The 25,008-nt window shown below is 38.8% G+C and overlaps 1 protein-coding gene and 1 pseudogene across 1 annotated transcript; both read right to left on the minus strand.

The window, feature by feature from the left end:
- Positions 1-3,891: 3,891 nt before the first annotated feature.
- On the minus strand, positions 3,892-4,836 carry LOC138438253 (olfactory receptor 6C2-like). Its single transcript, XM_069586426.1, has one exon. The coding sequence runs from the start codon at positions 4,834-4,836 to the stop codon at positions 3,892-3,894; it is 945 nt and encodes a 314-aa protein (XP_069442527.1).
- Positions 4,837-15,611: 10,775 nt separating this feature from the next.
- Positions 15,612-16,542, minus strand: LOC138438254 (olfactory receptor 6C2-like; annotated as a pseudogene).
- Positions 16,543-25,008: the final 8,466 nt, after the last annotated feature.

Raw genomic sequence — 25,008 nt, forward strand, 5'->3', positions numbered from 1 at the left:
ACCAGGGAAACCCTCAACCTTTATTAGCCCACAGGACAGAGGAACCTGGTGGGCTACAGTCCTCGGGGTTTCAAAGAGTTAGATGTGACTGAGTGACTAACACAAATAAATAATAAGTATATTAGATCTCCTCACCCTAAGTCTAATCACTGCAGTGACATGAAGATAGCTAAGTCAGGTATCCTGTGTGAGCAATTCTAAACCCACAGGCAATGCATGCATGCTAAGTCGCTTCAGTCATGTCTGACTCTGTGGGACCCCATGGACTGTAGCCCACCAGGCTCCTTTGTCCATGGGATTTTCCAGGCAAGAATACTGGAGTGGGTTGCCATGCCCTCCTGCTGGGGAATCTTCTGAACCCAGGGACTGAACTTTCTTCTCCTATACCTCCAGCATTGGCAGGTGGGTTCTTTATCACTAGCGCCACCTGGGAAGCCCATAGGCAATAGATGAGGAGAAATAATTCTCTGCTTATAAAGGAAAAGGAGGCAGTTGTCTGCTCCCTTCCAGAAAGGGTCTTCTTTTTACTCTAGCCATTTGATAGGTAAATGAAATGTCTCCAGGAGTAAGATAGATCCATGAAGGTCTTAGCTTTTACAATTTAGAGATGGCAGCCAAGTTCCTGAGTTTCCTTCTTCCTTGATGTGTAAAATAATTAGGGAAACAATTCTAGTCTTCCTGGAACCTTGGTGTTTAACCTAAAGACAGTCTTTGGCTGTAACCATTTGACTTGCTAGAGGAGATAGAAAATTATTATTATCTTTTTGGATCAGAGCAATTAACTAGCCAAATGGCTGTAGACCTAATTCTTAAGGCAGGAGAAGATTTGGGAATTGGCATTCTCAACTGCCAATTAGCATTCCCAAATGCCAACCAAAAGAGTTGACATTTTACAGGAACCATAAGAAATCCAGGAAAAATTCATACTCCCACATTTATCTGAATACTCTTCTAGACTCATATATCTGCCTTTCATTCTCTAATGTTTTTTGATGAATGGAACCTTCCTAATTGTAAAATAGTTCAGTTTACCATACTTTAAAAAAGTTAATTTTTTAGGCTTTAAAAAAATGATTAATGCTTTCTGTTTTTAGTTTAAAAATATATTATTTAACCACATGGAACTCTGCTCAATATTCTGTAAGAATCTAAATGGGAAAAGAATTAGAAAAGATTAGAAAAAAATAGATACATGTATATGTATAACTGGTGGCGAAGGAAATGGCAACCTGCCACACTAGAGTTGGACATGACTAAGCATCTAAAATAACCACAACAACAGCATATGTATAACTGAGTCACTTTGCTGTATACCTGAAACTAACACAACATTGTTAATCAACTATACTCCAATATATAAAAAAGTTCTTTACCCCTAGATCATGGAAATATTATTCTAATTTTCATCTAGAAGATTTATTATTTTTCTTTTCACATTTTTAAGATTAGAGTCTGATCATTTATTAAGAAAAAAGCCATACTACCCAAAGCAATCTATAGATTCAATGCAATCCTTATCAAGCTACCAACAGTATTTTTCACAGAGCTAGAACAAATAATTTCACAATTTGTATGGAAATACAAAAAACCTTGAATAGCCAAAGCAATCTTGAGAAAGAAGAATGGAACTGGAGGAATCAACCTGCCTGACTTCAGGCTCTACTACAAAGCCACAGTCATCAAGACAGTATGGTACTGGCACAAAGACAGAAATATAGATCAATGGAACAAAATAGAAAGCCCAGAGATAAACCCACACACCTATGGACACCTTATCTTCGACAACGGAGGCAAGAACATACAATGGGTTAAAGACAATCTCTTTAACAAGTGGTGCTGGGAAAACTGGTCAACCACTTGTAAAAGAATGAAACTAGATCACTTTCTAACACCATACACAAAAATAAACTCAAAATGGATTAAAGATCTAAACGTGAGACCAGAAACTATAAAACTCCTAGAGGAGAACATAGGCAAAACACTCTCTGACATACATCACAGCAGGATCCTCTATGACACACCTCCCAGAATGTTGGAAATAAATACAAAAATAAACAAATGGGATCCAATTAAAATTAAAAGCTTCTGCACAACAAAGGAAACTATAAGCAAGGTGAAAAGACAGCCTTCTGAATGGGAGAAAATAATAGCAAATCAAGCAACTGACAAACAACTAATCTCAAAAATATACAAGCAACTCCTGTAGCTCAATTCCAGAAAAATAAATGACCCAATCAAAAAATGGGCCAAAGAACTAAATAGACATTTCTCCAAAGAAGACACATGGATGGCTCACAAACACATGAAAAGATGCTCAACATCACTCATTATCAGAGAAATGCAAATCAAAACCATAATGAGGTACCATTTCAGGCCAGTCAGAATGGCTGTGATCCAAAAGTCTACAAGCAATAAATGCTGGAGAGGGTGTGGAGAAAAGGGAACCCTCTTACACTGTTGGTGGGAATGCAAACTAGTACAGCCACTATGGAGAACAGTGCAGAGATTCCTTAAAAAGACTGGAAATAGAACTGCCTTATGACCCAGCAATCCCACTGCCGGGCATACACATGGAGGAAACCAGAATTGAAAGAGACACGTGTACCCCAACACACCGAGGAAACCAGAATTGAAAGAGACACGTGTACCCCAGTGTTCATTGCAGCACTGTTTATAATAGCCAGGACATGGAAGCAACCTAGATGTCCATCAGCAGATGAATGGATAAGAAAGCTGTGGTACATATACGCAATGGAGTATTACTCAGCCATTAAAAAGAATACATTTGAATCAGTTCTAATGAGGTGGATGAAAACTGGAGCCTATTATACAGAGTGAAGTAATCCAGAAAGAAAAACACCAATACACTATACTAATGCATATATATGGATTTTAGAAAGATGGTAACGATAACCCTGTATGCAAGACGGCAAAAGAGACACAGATGTATAAAACAATCTCTTGGACTCTGTGGGAGAGGGAGAGGGTGGGATGATTTGGGAGAATGGCATTGAAACATGTATAATATCATATTTGAAATGAATCACCAGTCCAGGTTCGATGCATGATACAGGATGCTTGGGGCTGGTGCACTGGGATGACCCAGAGGGATGGTACGGGGAGGGAGGAGGGAGTGGGGTTCGGGATGGGGAACACATGTATACCTGTGGTGGATTCATGCTGATGTATGGCAAAACCAATACAATATTGCAAAGTAATTAACTTTCAATTAAAATAAATAAATTTATGTTAAAAAAGAAAAAAGCCTTAAGGTGTTATAATTAATTACCATAATATGTTGTCTTAGAGATACAGTCATCAATATCAAAGTGGCAAACAAGCACATACTTGACAGAAAGTGTATCCTAGAAGGAAATGAATCTGTGCGTATGACTTCACAAATAATTTTCCATTTTGAAGACAGCTTTATTGAGTTATAATTGATATTCACATTTAACATATGTGCAAATTACATATTTTCACAGAAATTCACATTATTTAATGTATACAATGAGTTCAGACATATTCATACACTGGTGAAACCATTGTCACTGCTGTTCCTGGGAGATCTGGGACTCAGCTTAGGACATATCAGTCAGTAAAAGAGGAGTAGCTGAGCACCAATATAATAGTACATTGATATTGCCTACATTTCTTGGTTCTCTAACTAACAGACATATTGTTATAAATATTTACAGAGAATTCCCCCCATGTATTCCTGGAGATAGATTGAGCTAAAAGGATTATCAATACATGTATTAATGGTAGGTACTAAGTGTAATGGAATGAGGTTGTGATGTATAAAACCATGGCGAATATACCATTAGAGAACAATAAAATGAATACCAAGGAATACTTTTACAATTTGTGTGTTTTTTTTGTACTCAGTAATCATTTTAGTTCTTTGAAATAGGATGCAACCCTTTTGATCATGTCTTTGAAAGCTTGTACCACTTGCTTGTTCCTCAGAGAATAAATGAAAGGATTCAATACTGGTGCAACAGAGGTGGTAAGAACTGACACCACTTTATTAATAGCTACCCCTTCTTTTGCATGTGGTTTAATATAGATGAAGATGCAGGTTCCATAAGTGATAGAAACCACAATTATATGGGAAGAACATGTAGAAAAAGCCTTTTTCCTTTGCTGGGCAGAAGGGAATCTGAGAATGGTCCTGATGATGTATGTATAGGACATGATTACACACACCAAGGTGAACAGGAGCGTCAATACAGCCAGGACCAAGACGAATCGCTCTAGGAACTCTGTGTCTGAGCAAGTAATCTTCAGGATGGGAGCAGCATCACAGCCAAAGTGATCTATGACATTAGAGTCACAAAACTCAAGCTCAAAGCCCATGGCAAATGGTGGGATGATGATGATTAGAGCAATCATGCAACAGCCAATGAGGAACTTGATGCAGACCATGTTGTTCATGATGGTCGTGTAATGCAGGGGTTTGCAGATGGCCACGTAGCGGTCATAGGACATGGCCGACAGGAGGAAAAACTCAGTCACACCCAGGATAACAACAAAAAATAATTGAGTGGCACATGCATTGTAGGTAACAGTATTGTCCCCAGAGGCCATTGTGTAGAGGAACCTGGGAATGCAGACGGTTGTGAATGACAGTTCCAAGATGGAGAAATTCCGGAGGAAAAAATACATGGGTGTTTTGAGGTGAGGATCTACCAAAGTGAGAGTGATGATGATCAGGTTCCCAACAACACTCAAAAGGTAGGTTAGAAACAAAAAGATGAACAGCAGAATCTTTAGATTTGGGTCGTCGGTTAGTCCCACAAGGATGAATGTTGTTATTGCTGTATAATTTTTCATCCCTGGTTCCTGACTGTGGTTGTGTCTGTGTGTTAAAAAAGAGAGAAATTAGATCAGAGAACTAGACTGTTACATGAGTTAGCAGAGGGATGACATGAAATTCCTAGCTAATGTTAACTTAGTTACATAAGCCAAGGTTTTATTTTATTTACCTGTGAATCAAAAATGCTATTTTATTTACCTGTTAATAAAGAATGCTATTGGAGCAGTGGTTAATTAATCATTATTGCTACTGGATTCTCACTGCTGAGCATTATACTGGATACTAGTCAGAAGGCTCTCCTTAAAGATTCTTATTACTATATCAGTGTAGTATTAATTCAATAGTAAAGGAATTATTTGGTTAACAACCAAATGGAAAGGAAGCCAGGCTTTATTATGAGTGTTAATGAACAGAAAAACAGTCATAAAAATACACATGGTTTGTAATTTCCCGACCATAAAACTTCAAGCTGTGCTGTCATCTTGGTTCTATGTGGGATACAGGAGTGACTACAATTAAGGTTGTGAAATTAAATTTTTTCTCCTCTCTGCCTCTGCTTCCTTGCTTGTGATGATAATCCACATTCTCCTCGAAGGTGCCTCACATCTCTCTGCTCTCTTCCCTTTTAAACCACACAGAAGTACGCTCATAAGTCTATTCGAAAGATAGAATCAGAGTAATTTTCAAAACCTTACATAAGATCCATTTCTCTGTTTACAATCACTCACTGGAATTCCATAACCCTTGGAATAAAAGTCAGACTCCTTACTCTGGTTTATAAGATATTTCATGATCTCATTGTTGTGAAATGCTCCTAATTTGTCTCCAGCTTAGCTGTTTGGGTCTTCTGTTCCTTGCTGCTGCTGCTGCTGCTGCTGAGTCGCTTCAGTCGTGTCCAACTCTGTGCGACCCCATAGATGGCAGCCCACCAGGCTCCCCGTCCCTGGGATTCTCCAGGCAAGAACACTGGAGTGGGTTGCCATTTCCTTCTCCAATGCATGAAAGTGAAAAGTGAAAGTGAAGTTGCTCAGTCATGTCCGACTCTTTACAACCCCATGGACTGCAGCCCACCAGGCTCCTCCGCCCATGGGATTTTCCAGGCAAGAGTACTGGAGTGGGGTGCCATCGCCTTCTCCATCTGTTCCTTGAAGATGCCAAATTCTTTTCCATCCCCAACCTTTTGCAGTTTTCTCTCTTCTAGAAATGCTCTGTTTGCATTCTTGTGTGATTGGATCTTGTTTTTCAGGTGCCAACTTAAACATAATCCCCTCAAAGATACATCTCTGAGAATTTTATCTGTATTGTTTCTACCTCCAGTGTTGTGAGCACACTCTCTATTTCTTTTATTATTATTTTTTAATATGAATTTATTCACTTCAATTGGAGATCAATTACTCTACAGTATTGTATTGGCTCTGCCATACATCAACATGAATCCGCCACAGGTATACACGTGTTCCCCATCCTGAACCCCCATCCCTCCTTCCTCCCTGTACCATCCCTCTGGGTCATCTCAGTGCACCAGCCCCAAGCATCCTTATTATCCATTTACTTTTTACTTTCATCCTCTGCTTGATAGCAAGTTTCCATGAGAACACAGATGGATTTATTTTGTAAACCACTGTAAACCCAGGGCTAGATTTTTTTCCTGGCACGTAGCAGATATGCAATACAAGTTTACTGAGTGAATGAGGCCGGGCATTTTGTCCTCGATAATTGATTGACTCGTTTCGTTTAAAGTGCAACTGAAAAGTTACATCATTCATTTATATTTTAGGTTTTAATCTTCACTTAAGGATCTCAGTGTATTGAGGCAATTCTAGAAATCAGAAAGATAAGTGATCAATTTTAGTCATCATTTCCCATGATTACATGAAACTACATCATCTATACCTAAGACTGAATAAGAATTAATCTTTTAAAGCTACTTGGGGTTAACAGTGGTGTCTTGAAGGAAGGATTGCAGAGGGAAGGAGGTGGCCTGGTGGTAAGGTTTTCACTTTGCTCATCTCTTTGCCTCATTTTCCCAGAAGGAACTTGGCTGAGGAGAATTGCCACCCAGTCTTAGGTCTCCTCTGAGAGAGCCCATCTGGGTTAATTATAAGACATAGGGGTGGGACTTCCCTGGTGGTCCAGCAGGAGGATATGGGACTTCCCTGGTGGCCAAGATATGGGGATATGGGTTTGAACCCTGGTTCAGGAACTAAGATCCCACATGCTGCAGGGCAACTAAGCCCATGCACCACAACTACTGAGCCTGCACTTTAGAGCCCGCAAACCACAACTGCTGAAGCCCATAGGCCCTACAGCCTGTGCTCCACAACCGAGAGGAGCCACCATGACGAGAAACCCACACACCACAACTAGGGATTAGCCTCTGCTCAGTGCAACTAGAGAAAGCCCACCCACAGCAATGAAGACCCAGAGAAGCTTAAAAAAAAGAGGTAGGGGTTAACAGTGGAAGTTCTGGAATAAAATAGATACCAGGGCTTGATACTTGGGTTCACACATGGTCATGAAACTTTGGAAATTTCAGTAATGGGCTCTGTTTCCTGGTCTGTGACATGCAAATAATAATTGTATATTTTTCAAGGGTTAGTATAAAGATTAAATACATTAATTCTTCCGGCTCTTAGCATCCTGCCTGGCATAGAACAGATATCAAATACACTCTATTCACTCTATTTCTTCTTCCAGGACCTACTGCCTTTCCCTGTGTTCACATACTGTCTCATACTTTCCCCCACCTTATCCCTAGATTTACCTCTCACCTCTTCTTGTATTCTGTATACATATTTTAAGTTTGCTGCTATCTTTGAGATTAAATACAAAATTATAAGGTCCTCTTAAGTTCCACAAATGTAATATTCATTGATAAGTCTATTTACATGGAAGTAATTCAGCTGTATACAATGTAACATGTGACTTATTCTCTCTGAATTTCTTACATTCATGATCTACACTATTTATACTTTCTAGTGTGATTCCCAAGTCTCTTAATTCAAGCATTGTTCCTTTGGATATTCACTTCCTTTCAGTAACTGCAGCTTTCATATTCTCTCCTTTTCCTAGGGTCCTCTTGTTTCATTTCATTGTACTTGAGAAGTCCCCAGAAATTCCCCCCACTAATTTATAAGAAATCTCTTTTATGACCTCTACATGTTGCCTTATCTCTTTCTCTTTGAACTATTGCAAAGGAACAAGAGAGAAAACAAAAAAGCAAAAAAAAAAAAAACCACACAAAAAACAAAAAAACAAAAAACACCCAAAAAACAAAAAACACAAAACCTTAGTTGAATGGATGCCAGCTTACAGTAAATGAAATGGTCAAGGACTTAAGAGAGCGAAGTAAATTGAGATACAAATCACCTTAATAATTGTTTTAGCCAACCCTCTAATTTTAAAGATAGAAATCAGAGGGTCAGCAGTCACCAGGCTCACTAGGAGCAAAGTCTAAGGAAGAATCTCAGTTTTCTAAATCTGATTTCTATGCCTTTTTTGCACTGTGCCAAAATTAGGAGAGAATTTTAGTTTTTCTTTTTTTTTTTGGTTTCCCTGATTTCCACTCACCCCTTAGGAAGTTTGCCACTTCTAATGTGTGTGTGTTTTAATCTTCCAAGGGTACTCAGTCCATTCTAGCTGATTCCTCAGTCTCTATATTACTTCAGGGAACACTTACCATCAGTGCTGTAGGAGGAAATAAGTCCACCTAGGGTTTTATAAGCTGGTAACCATATTTATGTTACTCACTTTAGGCATATTTATGTTTTTAATTGAAGAATAAACTTCTCATGAAGAAATTCCTGGGATAAAAATAGGCTTTTAATGGAGATACCAGTGTAGAGAATCCCCTTTTCATTTTATTCAATTTAATTCACAAATTTCTTCAAGGAAGGTAATATTTATAAGGCAGGTACTAAATGTCAATAATTATGTTAAACATTTAGAGTACATCATTTAATTCTCAAAGCAGCTCTCCGAGGCTGGTTGCAATTTAATCCTCATTTTACAATTGAGGAAATCACAGTCCAGAAATGTTTAGAATTGTGCCCAAGGTCAATGACTTAGGATGCGGTAAAGCAGGAATATTAACCATCTGTCTATATGACCCAGCTCATAACCACTATAAAACACTGCCTTCTCAACTCTTTATTTGACTGATTTATTTCTCCTTTTTATCTTTTGAGAAACAGAAAATTACCAACATCTTCTCTGTGATGCTGTCAAGTAACTTTCAGGGAATGAAATAAATCAGTGCCAAGGGTGTATTTATTTCTGAGTGAAGGGTTATAGTAGAATGATAGTTGGTCTTCAACAGTAATAATTCATTATATTTGTAGGGTTTCCCCGGTGGCTCGGACAGTAAAAGAATCTTCTTGCCATGCAGGTGATGCTGGTTCGGTTCCTGGGTCAGGAAGATCCCTGGGTCAAGAAGATACCCTGGAAAAGGAAATGGCAACCCACTCCAATATTCTTGCCTTGGAAATCCCATGGACAGAGGAGTCTGGTGGGCTACACAGTCCTTGGGGTTGCAAAGAATCACACAGAGTGAGCAACTAATGCACACATTTGTAGCCAATGGAATGTGTCCCATTTGCAGTCACTGTCTCTAGGGCCTCTGGTTTCTCTCATCATTGGGATGGAACAAGATCTTCCTAAGAGAGCTCAATTAGTTTAGAACCTGAATATTTTCTCTTGGATGTTTCCATCTGTTTCCCATGATGATCTTCAGGTGAGTTTCCCCTGAGACTAGGGAAATGTGGCTTCTCCCCTCCCACTGGGGGTACAGCGTCCCTTTCCAATATGTGCTCAGATCTCACTTCAGAGTCCACTGTCTTGCATTGATGGACAGGGGTCTGACTTGGGTGTGTAATAAATGGCTGGTCAATTAACTGCTTCTTTCTCAGGTACTGTGGAACCACTCAGGGAGTGACCACACCCGACCAGATGTTGAAGTTGAGTAGCATTCCTATTATCTTTCCTTGTCTTCTGATCTAGACTCCCAGTGCTCACATATGGTGTCCACCAAACTTTCCTCAACCTGGGATAAGCCCTGTGAACTCACAATATTCTAACTTCTCTCCTTGCAAATATCTGTTATTACCTTAGTCTCACCTGAAACATATTGGGTAAACTCATGCACAATAACATATGAAAGTTCATTGATGTATTGTGGCATCTTATTAATGGCCCCTGTGCAGATGGTGATTGCAGCCATGAAATTAAAAGACGCTTGCTTACTCCTTGGAAGGAAAGTTATGACCAACTTAGATAGCATATTAAAAAGCAGAGATATTACTTTTCCAACAAAGGTCCGTCTAGTCAAGGCTACGGTTTTTCCTGTGATCATGTATGGATGTGAGAGTTGGACTGTGAAGAAAGCTGAGCGCCGAAGAATTGATGCTTTTGAACTGTGGTGTTGGAGAAGACTCTCGAGAGTCCCTTGGACTGCACAGAGATCCAACCAGTCCATTCTAAAGGAGATCAGTTCTTAGTGTTCTTTGGAAGGAATGATGCTAAAGCTGAAACTCCAATACTTTGGCCACCTCATGTGAAGAGTTGACTCATTGGAAAAAACCCTGATGCTGGGAGGGATTGGGGGCAGGAAGAAAAGGGGACGACAGAGGATGAGATGGCTGGATGGCATCACTGACTCAATGCACATGTGTTTGGGTGAACTCCGGGAGTTGGTGATGGACAGAGAAGCCTGTTGTGCTGCGATTCATGGGGTCGCAAATAGTCGGACATGACTGAGTGACTGAACTGAACTGAACTGAGCTGGAGGAGGAAATTGCAACCTACTCCAGAATTTTTGCCTGGAGAATTCCATGGACAGAGGAGCTTGGCAGGCTACAGTCCAGGGGGTCACAAAGAGTCAGATACAACTGAGTGACTAACACACACTTATTAATAGCACAATATTTTACCCTCTCAAGTACATTTTGTGGTACTGCTCATTAAACACAGGGAATTATCTCTAACGGTAGATATTCAAGCTTTTGAGCAAAACAGAAACATTAGGGAGACATTCTTGCTGGATTAAGAGAAAAGGAAGTCTTAGGGTCTCACACATGGGAGACTATATTCTTCCCCTAAAAATTTACTGTCCTAGCCTTCAAATTTTTCCAGAGGACACCTTTCTAAAGTTTTATTAGAATTCAAATGTCACTTTTCAGAGAATAGAATAACATTGGATATAACTATTGATTTCTATTGTGAAACACTGTTCTTAATTCTTTTGGACCTGTGTTTTGAAACACCTAGGTCAAAGCTTTCTGTCTTGTAACTTTGAACCAAGTAAATCATACTCACCTTTCAGATAGCTGCTCATGGCTTCTGTGCAATTTAACTACAAAGATCCTTAGGGTGACTCAGAGCTGTGAAGACTTTGTTAGCTGATGGTGTGTCCTACAATATTTTTCACACACTCACACACTTGCACTCACTGGCAAGTGTGTGAGTGAGCAGAGATCTCTTAGAGTCCCATTGCCCACAGTTTCCCAGGGATTTTTCTCAGACGTCCTTTTATCTTCTATGGTCTTATACGGATACCAAATGAAGGATATTTTCTGACTTAATTCTAGGAAAAATGCTCATATGTTCTGTATAGTTAAAAGAATTAAAGACTCTTGTCGTTGGTGAGAAGTTGTTTTTGGTTTGGGCAAACTGATATCTTGACCTCTGCACAGAAAGAGAGCACTCTCTGCAAATTACATATTAACAAGAATGGTATAAGTTATATCTGGTCCTCAACAGGTTAGCAGGGATCATCTGAAACAATACAACACCTTGGGATCATAGGTTCAAAAGTCACTAATTAACCTATAGTGTAATTAACTTTGGGTGGAAAAAATACTGTTCTCAGTTGGGACTGTGTCCTTGGAGAAAGGAAGATGCAACAAAAGAATCAGAAATAGGTCAGGTGCAAAACAGTAAGTGTTTGTTGTTGATGAATCATGAGTATGGTTTATTTTCACCATTTTTTTCATTGTTTAAGGAATTCTGCTGAGTTCAGGGAAGAAGCTCTCAGGAATGCAAAGTTGCTGCTCTTGGTGAAACCATACCTTCTTCTATTGTGGGAGAGTTAGCTCTTGCCTTGATTTTGGGCACCATTCATCTCATGTGTGTTTTGCCCAATTACACGACTCGTTATTACAAGTACTTAGGAGACTGCACACTCATAATTCTAAAGTAAAACAATATACCTCACTATCAGATGGTTTTATTTTTTTGTAAGTAACATGGTAGGAAAGAGCAAAACTAGCAATTTCAGGTCTACTTGGACACTCCACAATTCACTTCCATTCATAACTCACTAAGAATGATCCAGAATGAATTTTGAATTTTATCAATTTTAAAAATATCTAGTAATTAGACCCAATGGACATGAATTTGAACAAGCTCTGGGAGATGGTGAAGGACAGGGGAGCCTGTCATCCTGCAGTCCATGGGGTCAAAAAGAGTTGGACAAGACTTAGCAACTGAACAACAACAAAATTCAGTCAATTCAGTCGCTTGGTTGTGTCTGACTCTTTGGGACCCCATGGACTGCAGCACGCCAGGCTTCCCTATCCATCACCAACTCCCGGAGCCTGCTCAAACTCATGTCCATTGAGTTGGTGATGCCATCCAACCATCCCATCCTTTGTTATCCCCTTCTCCTCCTGCTTTCAGTCTTGCCCAGCATCAGGGTCTTTTCCAGTGAGTCAGTTCTTTGCATCAGGTGGCCATAGTACTGGAGATTCAGCTTCAGCCTCAGTCCTTCCAATGAATATTCAGGATTGATTTCCTTTAGGGTTGACTGGTTGGATCTTCTTGCAGTCCAAGGGACTCTCAAGAATCTTCTCCAACATCATAGTTCAAAAGCATCAATTCCTTGGCACCCAGCTTTCTTTATGGTGTAACTCTCATATCCATACATGACAACTGGAAAAACAAAAATGATTGATTAATTTCCTTAAATTTTAGAGTACTATTTAGGCTTTTTATTTTTTCAGGTCATTTAAAAAAGAAGTAGTTAGTATACTGTATTGGTGTTTTTCTTTCTGGCTTACTTCACTCTGTATAATCGGCTCCAGTTTCATCCATCTCATTAGAACTGATTCAAATGTATTCTTTTTAACAAGACAGCAAAAGAGACACAGGTGTGTAGAGCGGACTTTTGGACTCTGAGGGAAAAGGAGAGGGTGGGATGATTTGAATGGAATTGAATGGAATTGAAACATGTATACTATCATGTAAGAAACGAATCACCAGTCTATGTTTGATGCAGGATGCAGGATGCTTGGGGCTGGTGCACGGGGATGATCCGGAGGGATGTTGTGGGGTGGGAGGTGGGAGGGGGGTTCATGTTTGGGAGCTCATGTACACCCGTGGCAGATTCATGTCAATGTATGCCAAAACCAATACAGTATTGTAAAGTAAAATAAAGTAAAAATAAAAATTAAAAAAATAAGAAGAAGTAGTTCATTTTACTAAGAGTTACATTTACTGATATAATATTTTTATGGCATTTTTATCTTTGCTAAGTTGTAGCTTTCAAAGTCTCTCCATTTTTAATATTATCTATATCCTCCTTATTATTTACTTAACAATTTTACCAGAATATGAAACCCTTGTTAGTTCTGTTTTTTGGGAGCTCACTTTATTAATTTCCCTCATGCTGTATTTTTGTTTTTCATTTCATTAATTTCTGATCCTGTCTTTATATCTTATCTTTATATTTTAATATATTTACTTAGAGTTTTAAAAAAATTCCATTAAAGTTGAAAGTTTAACTTTGGTCATCTTTTCCAAATATGTCCATTTAAGTTTAAAAACACCCCTAAAATCTGGCTGCTGATACAGGATCTCCAGTGACATTTAAATTTCAAATAAACAGAAATATTTATTTTAAAAAATGCCTCAAATTAACACTTTCAGAGCATGATACATGTTTGAATGTGTCATATTGGTATTCAGTTTTATGCTAGATACATTAAATATAAACATATTTTAAATTGTATGAATTACAAATGAACTTGCATGAATGATGAATATGAATTAAATACAGATGTGAATAAAATGTAAATATAAGATTTTAATATTAATGAAATATAAGTGTATTTTATATAATATCTATAATTTCATTTTTGATGGACTTATATTGTATAAATTGTATTTGTATATAGTACTTTTATTGATGAATACTCATATTCATTATATGAGTTTTTGAAGCTTTGTAACAGCAGAATGTATAAAAAGATATTCAGTTAAAGCTCATTTTCATCACGTTATCCTTATATGCTTGGTTACCTATCCATATATTTTCACTATTTTTCCACTGTTATGACTGAGCGACTGAACTGAACTGAACTGAATGCATTTTTAGGCATATGCATAATTAGATGGTAAGTTTTCATCTTTTTTTCAACAGAAAGGATGTATGCACTGTTTTGCATCTTTCTTAAAGTATATAGCATAATGGAAAATTTTCTATGTCAATACACAAAAAGCTTACTTTTTTTAAAAATAGATATAAGGTATTCTACAGAATGGAACTTCTGTTGAACAGAGCAGTCTTCTATTGAAAAACATTGCACTTAATGCCTTTTGCCATTACAAGCAATGCTGAAAAGAATGACTTTAAATAAATATTACTTCACAGATTTATTCACATACCACAAATTGGGAGAAAATATTTCATTTTTGAATATCAAATATCTGATAAAGGACTTGGATTCATGTTGATGTATGGCAAAATCAATACAATATTGTAAAGTAATTAACCTCCAATTAAAATAAATAAATTTATATTAAAAATATACAAAGAGTTCTTACAACTCAGTAAGAAGACAAGCAACCCGGGACTTCCTTATCAGTCCAGTGGTTAAAACTTCAGGTTTCTCATGCAGGGGGCATGGGTTCAATATCTGGTGGGGGAACTAAGAACCATGCATACCATGTGGTGCAATAAAAAATAAAAAAAAAAGACAAGCAACCCAATTAAAAATGGGCGGATTATTTGAATAGAAATTTCATCAAAGAAGATATATAAACAGATGATAAACACAGGAAAAGACACTCAATATCATTCATCATTAGGGAAATACTAATCAAACCCATAATCCGGTGCCATTACACACTCATGAGAGTGGCCATAATAAAAAAAGAGTCAAAATTCAAGTGTTGCTGAGTATGTGATGAAACTGGACCCTTTACACATTGCTGGTGGGACTAACATGGTACAGATTTAGAAAACAGCTCTATAAGTACCATACAACTCAACAATTCCACTTTAGGTACAAAGAATGAAAACATATGTCTCATAATGACATGGAAACAACCCAAATGTTCAACTGGTGAAGGAAAAACTGAATGTAATATATCCATGTGATGGAATACTATTTGCTATAAAAAGGAGCAAGCTTCTAATAACTGCTACAACATGAATGAACCTCAAAAACATTATGCCAAATAAAAGAAGTAAGACACAAATACATATGTTTCCATTTGTATGAAATGTCCAGAAAAAGCAAATTTATAGAGTAGGAAAAGAGATCAGTGTTCGTACTGGAGGTGAGGGGATGAAAGTGGTGACTGACTGCCGATGGTCATCAGAAAATTATTTGGGGTGATGGAAATGTTCTAAAATGCATTATAGTGGTGATTGGATAGCTCTATTACCTTATTTGAGTGTATTCAATGGTACAACTAAAACTTATGAATTTTATAATAGTTAAATTACCTCTCAATAAAACTGGTAAAATTATAAGAAGTTGTTTTACACTTTGATCTTTTAAGTTCACTAATCTTAGTTCTTTGAAATAGATGCAACCCTTTTGATCATATCTTTGAAAGCTTGTACCACTTGCTTGTTCCTCAGAGTATAAATGAAAGGATTCATTACGGGGGCAATTGAAGTTGTTAGCACTGACACCACTTTATTCATAGCAACCGCTTCTTTTGCATGTAGTTTGATGTAGATGAAAATGTAGCTTACAAGTGATAGAAACCACAATTATACAGGAAGAACATGTAGAAAAAGCCTTTTTCCTTTGCTGGGCAGAAGGGAATCTGAGAATGGTCCTGATGATGTATGTATAGGACATGATTACATACACCAAGGTGAAAATGAGTCTCAACACAGTCAGGACCAAGAAGAATCACTCTAGGAACTCTGTGTCTGAGGAAGTAATCTTCAGGATGGGAGCAGCATCACAGCCAAAGTGATATTAGAGTCACAAAACTCAAGCTGAAAGCCCATGCCAGATGGTGGGATGATGATGATTAGAGCAATCATGCAACAGCCAATGAGGAACTGGATGCAGACCATGTTGTTCATGATGGTCATGTAATGCAGGGGTTTGCAGATGGCCACATAGTGGTCATAGGACATGGCCGTCAGGAGGAAAAACTCAGTCACACCCAGGACAATAAGAAAAAATAATTGAGTGGCACAAAGATTATAGGTAACTGTATTGTCCCCAGAAGCAAGGTATACAGGTATCTGGGAATACAGACAGCGATAAAAGACTTCTAAAATGAAGAAATTCCTGAGAAAGAAATACATAGGTATTTTAAGGTGAGAATCTATAAAGGTGAGGGTGATGATTGTCAGGTTCCCAATCATACTCAGCAGATAGATAAGTGATGAACAAAAAGATAAAAAGCAAAATCTGTAAATTTGGGTCATCTGTCAGTCACACCAGGATGAATGTTGTTAACACAGTGTAATTTTTCATCACTGACCTCTGACTTTTGCACCTTTTGTTGGTTAAAATAAGGTAGAAATTGGATATGAGTAGGGTTCAAATGGCTTAAAAATGTGAGTAGAGTAAGAACACCAGGGAAGACAATATAATTTTATTTGATAATGTGATTGCATTGGTGACTCATGCTCTTCCAAGATTCATACAATAGTGTGGTCAAAAGCTGGTATTAAACATTCTTATCATTATACTTATAAGTCTGTGGTACAGGGACTCCCAGATAAAGCCCTCTAGAGAATGAACCTCTTTCAGATGACATCAGTCATGTAGAAAAGGAAAAAATAAAGGCAAAAGCATTATTTATCATGAATCATATAAAGACACCAGAGAGGCAGCACAACACACTGGCTTGGGGCATGGACTCTGGAGCTTGATTTTCTGGGCTCAAATTATGATTATTTAGCACATGACTTTAGGCAAACTATTAATCTCTGTGTATCATTTTCTTCACATAGAAGAATTATTCCATGGAGAATAACTGAATTTATTGCATAGTGTTGTTAAAGGAATAAATGAGTCAATATGGTTAAACCACTTAGAAAATTATCTGAAATATAATCAACACCATATACGATTATGTTATTATTATTATTATTCTATACAAGACTTCAGAATGAATGCCAATAGGTCATAAATATTGTGTATGTTCTTTCAGTAGAATGCAAACAGAGTTGACTATAATGAAAAGTGGGATGTTCCTAAAGCTTTTTCTATCACTCTCTGTCTTTTCTGAATTCCACAGCCAAACATGCTCATTTAACAATTGCAAAAAAAAAAAAAAAAAAAAAAAGATAGCTTTTCTACTCTCTTTACTTTCAAAACTAGAAAAATCAAAATGAGGCATCTTCTGCATATTAACCAGAATGCTCTTTTAAGCTGATACATTGAACTATGTCATTTCCTGGTTTCAGTTCCTTCCATGGTTTCCTTCTGAACTTGGAATTAAAGCGAAATTCTCACTTTGGTCTGAAAATTCCCACGTGACCTGGCTCCCTTATCTCTCTCCAACCTCAGTTTTTCTACTCTTTCTCTCACTCGGCAGGTCCCATTTAGCACGCCCTTTTTTAGTTCCTCCAGCTTCAGAGAGGAGGTCCTATGCTTGCCTAAAAAACCTGTCAACTTGAGGTTTTCGAACATCACTGTTTATCTTATGGCACACCATTGCTATTCACAATTATGTATTTTCTTTTAAACTTCTTCATCTTTGTTCTCTTACCCCACTGCAAGACCCACAAGAACACAGACCATGTTTGTTTTGCTCACTATTCTCGGTGGATTGCTTTGCAACATGCCTGGCACTCAGGAAGAGTTAAATAAACATTTTTCAAGTCAATAAGAAGGACCAAGCATTTCATACATGGAAATAAGTTGGCTGATTTCCCTTTAATTGAAACATCATTCATCTGTTTCCATATAATCTTACTTACCTCCCAGTCTCGAAACTTATTGAAGCTGTTTTTGGCATCAAGGGTAAAGAGATCACTTTTACCTGAGTCCCCTCAACTGACGTGGATGCATGCTCGCTCAGTTGTTAAGTTTGTCCGGCTCTTTGTGACCCCATGGATTGTAGCCCACCAGGTCCCTCTGTCCATGGGATTTGTCAGGCAAGAATACTGGAGTGGGTTGCCATTTCCTCCCCCAAGGGATCCCCCAACCCAGGGACTGAACCTCTCCCATGGCTCCTGCATTGGGAGGCGGATTCTTTACCATGGAGCCACCTGGGAAGCCCCTCTCCTCAACTGACACCAGGTGTCTTTGCCTTGGCTCAAGAGTAAGTCAGACAAAAGTTTTTACATTATTATAGATTAATGTGCAGAAATGTTTTGTGGAAATGAGCTGCTATAGGACTGAATTCTGTTCCAGCCCTTGAGACTACCCCCATTCCCAATTCTTCTCTAGGAGATTGGTTGAGACTTCAGGAAAGGTAATTCCTGAATAGGCAGAGTTCAGTTACCTGGGTCATTTTGTAAATGGTGATGGTGAAGGACTGAGGTATTGGAATCAGTCAGATTAGGGTAATGATCTGGGTAATGAGCCAAATAATGGATCTGCCGCCCTCTGCTTTCTTTATTTCATCACCCCAAAAGTGCATATATTAATATCATATGCCTCATTGAATTATGGTGAGAATTAAGATTAAACCCAAGGTTCTTCGGAGAAGGCAATGGCACCCCACTCCAGTACTCTTGCCTGGAAAATCCCATGGGCGGAGGAGCCTGGTAGGCTGCAGTCCATGGGGTCGCTAAGAGTCGACACGACTGAGTGACTTCACTTTCACTTTTCACTTTCATGCATTGGAGAAGGAAATGGCAACCCACTCCAATGTTCTTGCCTGGAGAATCCCAGGGACGGGGGAGCCTGGTGGGCTGCCATCTCTGGGGTTGCACAGAGTCGGACATGACTGAAGTGATTTAGCAGCAAACCCAAGGTTCTTAGCATAGTTTTAGGGACATTGTTAATACTAAATGAAGCCTGAGTATTTTTACTCTTCTTTTTCCCTTAAAAAGGAGTTGTGTGTGCTAAGTGCTTTCTCTCTTTGGCTTTGTTTGTTTTTGGCTGTGCTGTGTCTTCATTGCAGCCTGCAGGCTTCTCTTCTTGCAGAACACGGGCTTTGGAATACACAGGCTCACTGGTTGGTGGCTCTCAGCCTCTCTAGTTGTGGCATTCAGGCTGCCCTGTGGCATGTGGGATCTTGGGCTTCTCTGGTGGGTCAGTGGTAAAGAATCCATCTGCCAATGCAGGAGACCTGGGTTTGATCCCTGAATTGGGAAGATCCCCTGGAGAAGGAAATGGCAACTCACTCCAGTACAGTCTTCTTGCCTGGGAAGCCTGATGGACAGAGGAGCCTGGCGAGTTGCAAAAGAGTCAGACATGACTTAGCAACTAAACAACAATGACATGTGGGCTCTTTGTTCCCTTACCAGGAGTTGAACCTGCATTAGAAGGCAAATTCTCAACCACTGGACCACCAGGGAAGTCTCCTACTTTCCCTCTTTGGTTAAGTGAAGTTTGGTACCCTTGCCATTCTTTCCTTCACTGTGATCATAGTTCTATCCTCCTTATTTCCCAGACTTCCATAAACTTTTCTATCCACTTTTATTTTGAGGACTTCTGGAATCCCACAAGTAGTGCTTCCTTGGAAAGTCTAATTATTAATAGAGCTCTTTGTAAATGTAGCACACAGTATGATCTCTTCTTTCCAAGAGAGAAAGAAGTACTTAGGTTTGTCATTTACTGTTTGCAGTTTGTGGCATAACATGCTGACCATATTTCTTAATCCATTCACCTCTTTTTGAACTCACACAAATGCACATAACTTTAAGTTATCTTCTGGGCTTGTCCTGGTACCCTGACCTTTCAAAACCTTCTGCCAAATCAGAATACCTCATTCAGACTGTGCTGCAAACTTAGCTCTCTCTTCCACACTCTTTTTTATTTCCTTTTATCTCTTTGTTTATTAAAAAAGCACTCAAAATTAATGAATACCAGTCCCCTTTATATAAAATTTTTATTTATAAATTATGAACAGATTGATATAATTTTAAATGCAGCTGATACTGTCAACCGTTTTGTTCAGCCCTAATTTTGATGTTGAGAACAAATTGTTGGAAGTATATGTATAACTGGCTCATAATTGGCAAGAAAATAAATTTGTCTCCTGAATCTTAATTATATATTTTCTTTCCTATAAAGGCATAGGGGAAAAAGTTTTAGGAATCTGTTTTGTGATATTCAGATTTTCTAACTCTAAAGTGTTCTCTAGCTTCCAACAATTACTAGTTCACCTATTTCTGTTTCTTGGTCTCTAAAATTCTCTGGAAAACTTAATAAGTGAATTATTTACTATGTGAAAGGTTAACCACTTAGTGAGGGTGTCTTCTTATTCAGAAAGCTTCTTTCTAATAGCTTTCTTGTTGTAGAGTCAGAAAATGGTTCAATATTAAATTTTCAAAAGCTTCATTAAGTTTTTAAAAACTCAAAATATTTTAAACTATTGATTCTAGAGATATTTTGTTTTAATTGGAAAGCACATTTCTGATAATAAATTTTGATCATTGAAAAGATGCTTCTGGATAAGGAAGTCCATTTTTCTTCCTTCAAATTAACTTTCAAATTTTATTAGGCTAACAGCTAACATTTCTTAAACTAGGTGCCAGATGTAGTGTTAAACACATTACATTACACATCACATTTATCTTAACATACCAGACCACTTGACCTGCATTTTGAGAAACCTGTATGCAGATCAGGAAGCAACAGTTAGAACTGGACATGGAACAACAGACTGGTTCCAAATAGGAAAAGGAGTACATCAAGGCTGTATCTTGTCACCCTGCTTATTTAACTTATATGCAGAGTACATCATGAGAAAAGCTGGGTTGGAGGAAGCACAAGCTGGAATCAAGATTGCCGGGAGAAATATCAGTAACCTCAGATATGCAGATGACACCACCCTTATGGCAGAAAGTGAAGAGGAACTAAAAAGCCTCTTGATGAAATTGAAAGAGGAGAGTGAAATGTTGGCTTAAAGCTCAACATTCAGAAAACTAAGATCACGGCATCCGGTCCCATCACTTCATGGCAAATAGATGGGGAAACAGTGGCTGACTTTATTTTCTGGGCTCCAATATCACTGCAGATGGTGATTACAGCCATGAAATTAAAAGACGCTCACTCTTTGGAAGGAAAGTTATGACCAACCTAGACAGCATATTAAAAAGCAGAGACATTACTTTTCCAAAAAAGGTCCGTCTTGTCAAGGCTATGGATTTTCCAGTAGTCATATATAGTTGTGAGAGTTGGACTATAAAGAAAGCTGGTTCATAAGGCAGTTCTATTTGCAATTTTTAAAGGAATCTCCACACTGTTCTCCATAGTGGCTGTACTAGTTTGCATTCCCACCGGCAGTGTAAGAAGGTTCCCTTTTCTTCACACCCTCTCCAGCATTTATTGCTTGTAGACTTTTGGATCGCAGCCATTCTGACTGGTGTGAAGTGGTACCTCATTGTGGTCTTGATTTGCATTTCTCTAATAATGAGTGATGTTGAGCATCTTTTCATGTGTTTGTTAGCCATCCGTATGTCTTCTTTGGAGAAATGTCTATTTAGTTCTTTGGCCCATTTTTTGATTGGGTCATTTATTTTTCTGGAATTGAGCTGCATAAGTTGCTTGTATATTTTTGAGGTAACTTGTTTGTCAGTTGCTTCATTTGCTATTATTTTCTCCCATTCAGAAGGCTGTCTTTTCACCTTGCTTATATTTTCCTTTGTTGTGCAGAAGCTTTTAATTTTAATTAGATCCCATTTGTTTATTTTTGCTTTTACTTCCAGTATTCTGGGAGGTGGATCATAGAGGATCCTGCTGTGATTTATGTCGGAGAGTGTTTTGCCTATGTTCTCCTCTAGGAGTTTTCTAGTTTCTGGTCTCACGTTTAGATCTTTAATCCATTTTGAGTTTATTTTTGTGTATGGTGTTAGAAAGTGATCTAGTTTCATTCTTTTACAAGTGGTTGACCAGTTTTCCCAGCACCACTTGTTAAAGAGATTGTCTTTACAATTCCACTACTGGGCATACACACCGAGGAAACCAGAATAGAAAGAGACACAGGTACCCCAATGTTCATCGCAGCACTGTTTATAATAGCCAGGACATGGAAACAACCTAGATGTCCATCAGCAGATGAATGGATAAGAAAGCTGTGGTACGTATACACAATGGAGTATTACTCAGCCATTAAAAAATACATTTGAATCAGTTCTAATGAAATGGATGAAACTGGAGCCGATTATACAGAGTGAAGTAAGCCAGAAAGAAAAACACCAATACAGTATAGTAACACATATATATGGAATTTCAAAAGATGGTAATGATGACCCTGTATGCAAGACAGCAAAAGAGACAGATGTGTAGAGTGGACTTTAGGACTCTGAGGGAGAGGAAAAGGGTGGGATGATTTGGGAGAATGGCATTGAAACATGTATACTATCATGTAAGAAATGAATTGCCAGTCTATGTTCGATGCAGGATGCAGGATGCTTGGGGCTGGTGCGTGGGGATGATCCGGAGAGATGATGTGGGGTGGAGGTGGGAGGGGGGTTCAGGATTGGGAACTCATGTACATCCATGGCAGATTCATGTCAGTGTATGCCAAAACCAATACAGTATTGTAAAGTAAAATAAAGTAAAAAAAAAAAAAAGAAAAATAAAGCTGGTGCTTTTGAACTGTGGTGTTGGAGACTCCTTGGACTGCAAGGAGATCCAACCAGTCCATCCTGAAGGAGATCAGTCCTGGGTGTACTTTGGTAGGACTGATGTTGAAGCTGAAACTCCAATACTTTGGCCACCTGATGGGAAGAGCTGACTCATTTGAAAAGACCCTGATGCTGGGAAAGATTGAGGGCAGGAGGATGAGGAGACGACAGAGGATAAGATGGTTGGATGACATCACCGACTCAATGGACATGGGTTTGGATAGATTCTGGGAGTTGGTGATGGACAGGGAGGCCTGGTGTGCTGTGGTTCATGGGGTTGCAGAGTCGGACACGACTGAGCAACCGAACTGAACTGAACTGAATGTAGCAACTCTTTGCGGTCTGTAGCATTGTAATTCACACTTTGAAGATGAGGAGTAAGTATTGTTTAGATGCTAAGTTGTATCCAACTCTTTGTGACACCATGAGTTGTAGTCTGCCAGGTTCCTCTGTCCATGGAATTTCCCAGGCAACAATATTGGAGTGGATTACCATTTCTTTCCCCAAGGGATCTTCCCATCCCAGGGATTGAACCTGTGTCTCTTGCGTTGGCACGTGGATTCTTTACCAGTGAGCCTTGAACGAAGTCCCTCATAAGTATTAGGGAACCTAAATTATCCATCTAGATTACCATCCATCAAGGGTATGGTAAAATGGGGATATGAAGACAAATAATTTGATTCCAGAGATTCAGTTCTTAAACATTTAAGAATACTGCCATTGAAACTTCCTTCCACTTTACCTCTGTATGCTGCTGCTGCTGCTGCTAAGTCACTTCAGTCGTGCCTGATTCTGTGTGACCCCCTAGATGGCAGCCCAACAGGCTCCCCCATCCCTGGGATTCTCCAGGCAAGAACGCTGGAGTAGGCTGCCATTTCCTTCTCCAATGCATGAAAGTGAAAAGTGAAAGTGAAGTCGCTCAGTTGTGTCTGACTCTTCACGACCCCATGGACTGCAGCCTACCAGGCTCCTCCATCCATGGGAGTTTCCAGGCAAGAGTAGTGGAGTGGGGTGCCATTGCCTGTGTATAGCTTTTCATTATTGGGCAGATGGGAGGACCTGGGTAACTGACTTCTCCATGTTCTCATTTCCCCTGTGTTTTTTTGAGTAGAGAATCAATCTTTTATATGATGCCACCTCTGCCTATTTGACCAAAGTAAATGTCAGTTAACTAATTGTATCTGAATTAGGGCCAGTAGTAGGCAGACAATTGCTCTTTAAAAACTATGATTAATCACACTGTAGCTATTCAAATGTTTCCCATCTGTACTCTATCTCCAGGGCTCTTGATTTTTCCCTTTTAGAACAGGATCCTCCCAGTGAACACCAACTAGTTTTTTGCAAGAATGGTTTTCACTTGGTTGTTGGAAAATATTTCCCACAAAGAGCCTTGAGGTGGGTTTCCCTTGAGTCTAAGGAAACATGACTTTGCCCACCATGGTGAGGGAATGGTCTGTGTCCAGTTGCAGAGTTTTCAGATGCATCTAATTTTCAGATAGCATTATAGGGAAGTGGAATGGCTTTTGTTATCTGCTAGATGCTGCCATTCTAGGTAATACAGTAACTCAGGGACTGATCATAGGAGACTTCATGTGCAAGGTCAAATCTCTGACCTCCAACTGTCTTTCCATCTTATCTACTTGATTCTATATCTTATTTTTGATTCTGGCTTCAGGTGCCCTCATATGATACTTTGCCCTGGACTTTTGTCTGGTCCCTGAAAATTTCCTTATTTTTCCCTGTCAGTAGCTACTTTTTCCATATCTCAATTTCATCTGGGAAATAAATTCATAAATGCCTGTGCAATAGCATAGAAATGTCCTAACTTAATGTATTCATTGACCAATAGCTTAATGTGTTTACATACATGGGGACAAATGTGTTATAAAATATAAAGCTCATTAAAGAAGATTATATTCTTAGTTTGGAGATTTAGATTGTGTAGTGGAGAACCATGAGGGAGACATTGTCCTCAGATTGAGAGGAAAGGGCTTTCTTGGAACTTTTCCTACTGACTGTATCCTCTATAAATCATCTGTCTCTGTTCTTATCCCTTCTCCCTTTCATGAACACTATTCAAAGATCTTGTATGATACTGGATGCTTGGGGTTGGTGCACTGAGACGACCCAGAGGGATGGTATGTGGAGGGAGGAGGGAGGGGGGTTCAGGATGGGGAACTCATGTATA

Source organism: Ovis canadensis, chromosome 3 (assembly GCF_042477335.2).
Source record: "Ovis canadensis isolate MfBH-ARS-UI-01 breed Bighorn chromosome 3, ARS-UI_OviCan_v2, whole genome shotgun sequence".
In the NCBI taxonomy this organism is placed as follows: Eukaryota; Metazoa; Chordata; class Mammalia; order Artiodactyla; family Bovidae; genus Ovis; species Ovis canadensis.

Bases quoted from the DNA above. Each gene is read 5' to 3' on its own strand.
- LOC138438253 (XM_069586426.1), bottom strand. From the start codon at position 4,836: ATGAAAAATTATACAGCAATAACAACATTCATCCTTGTGGGACTAACC.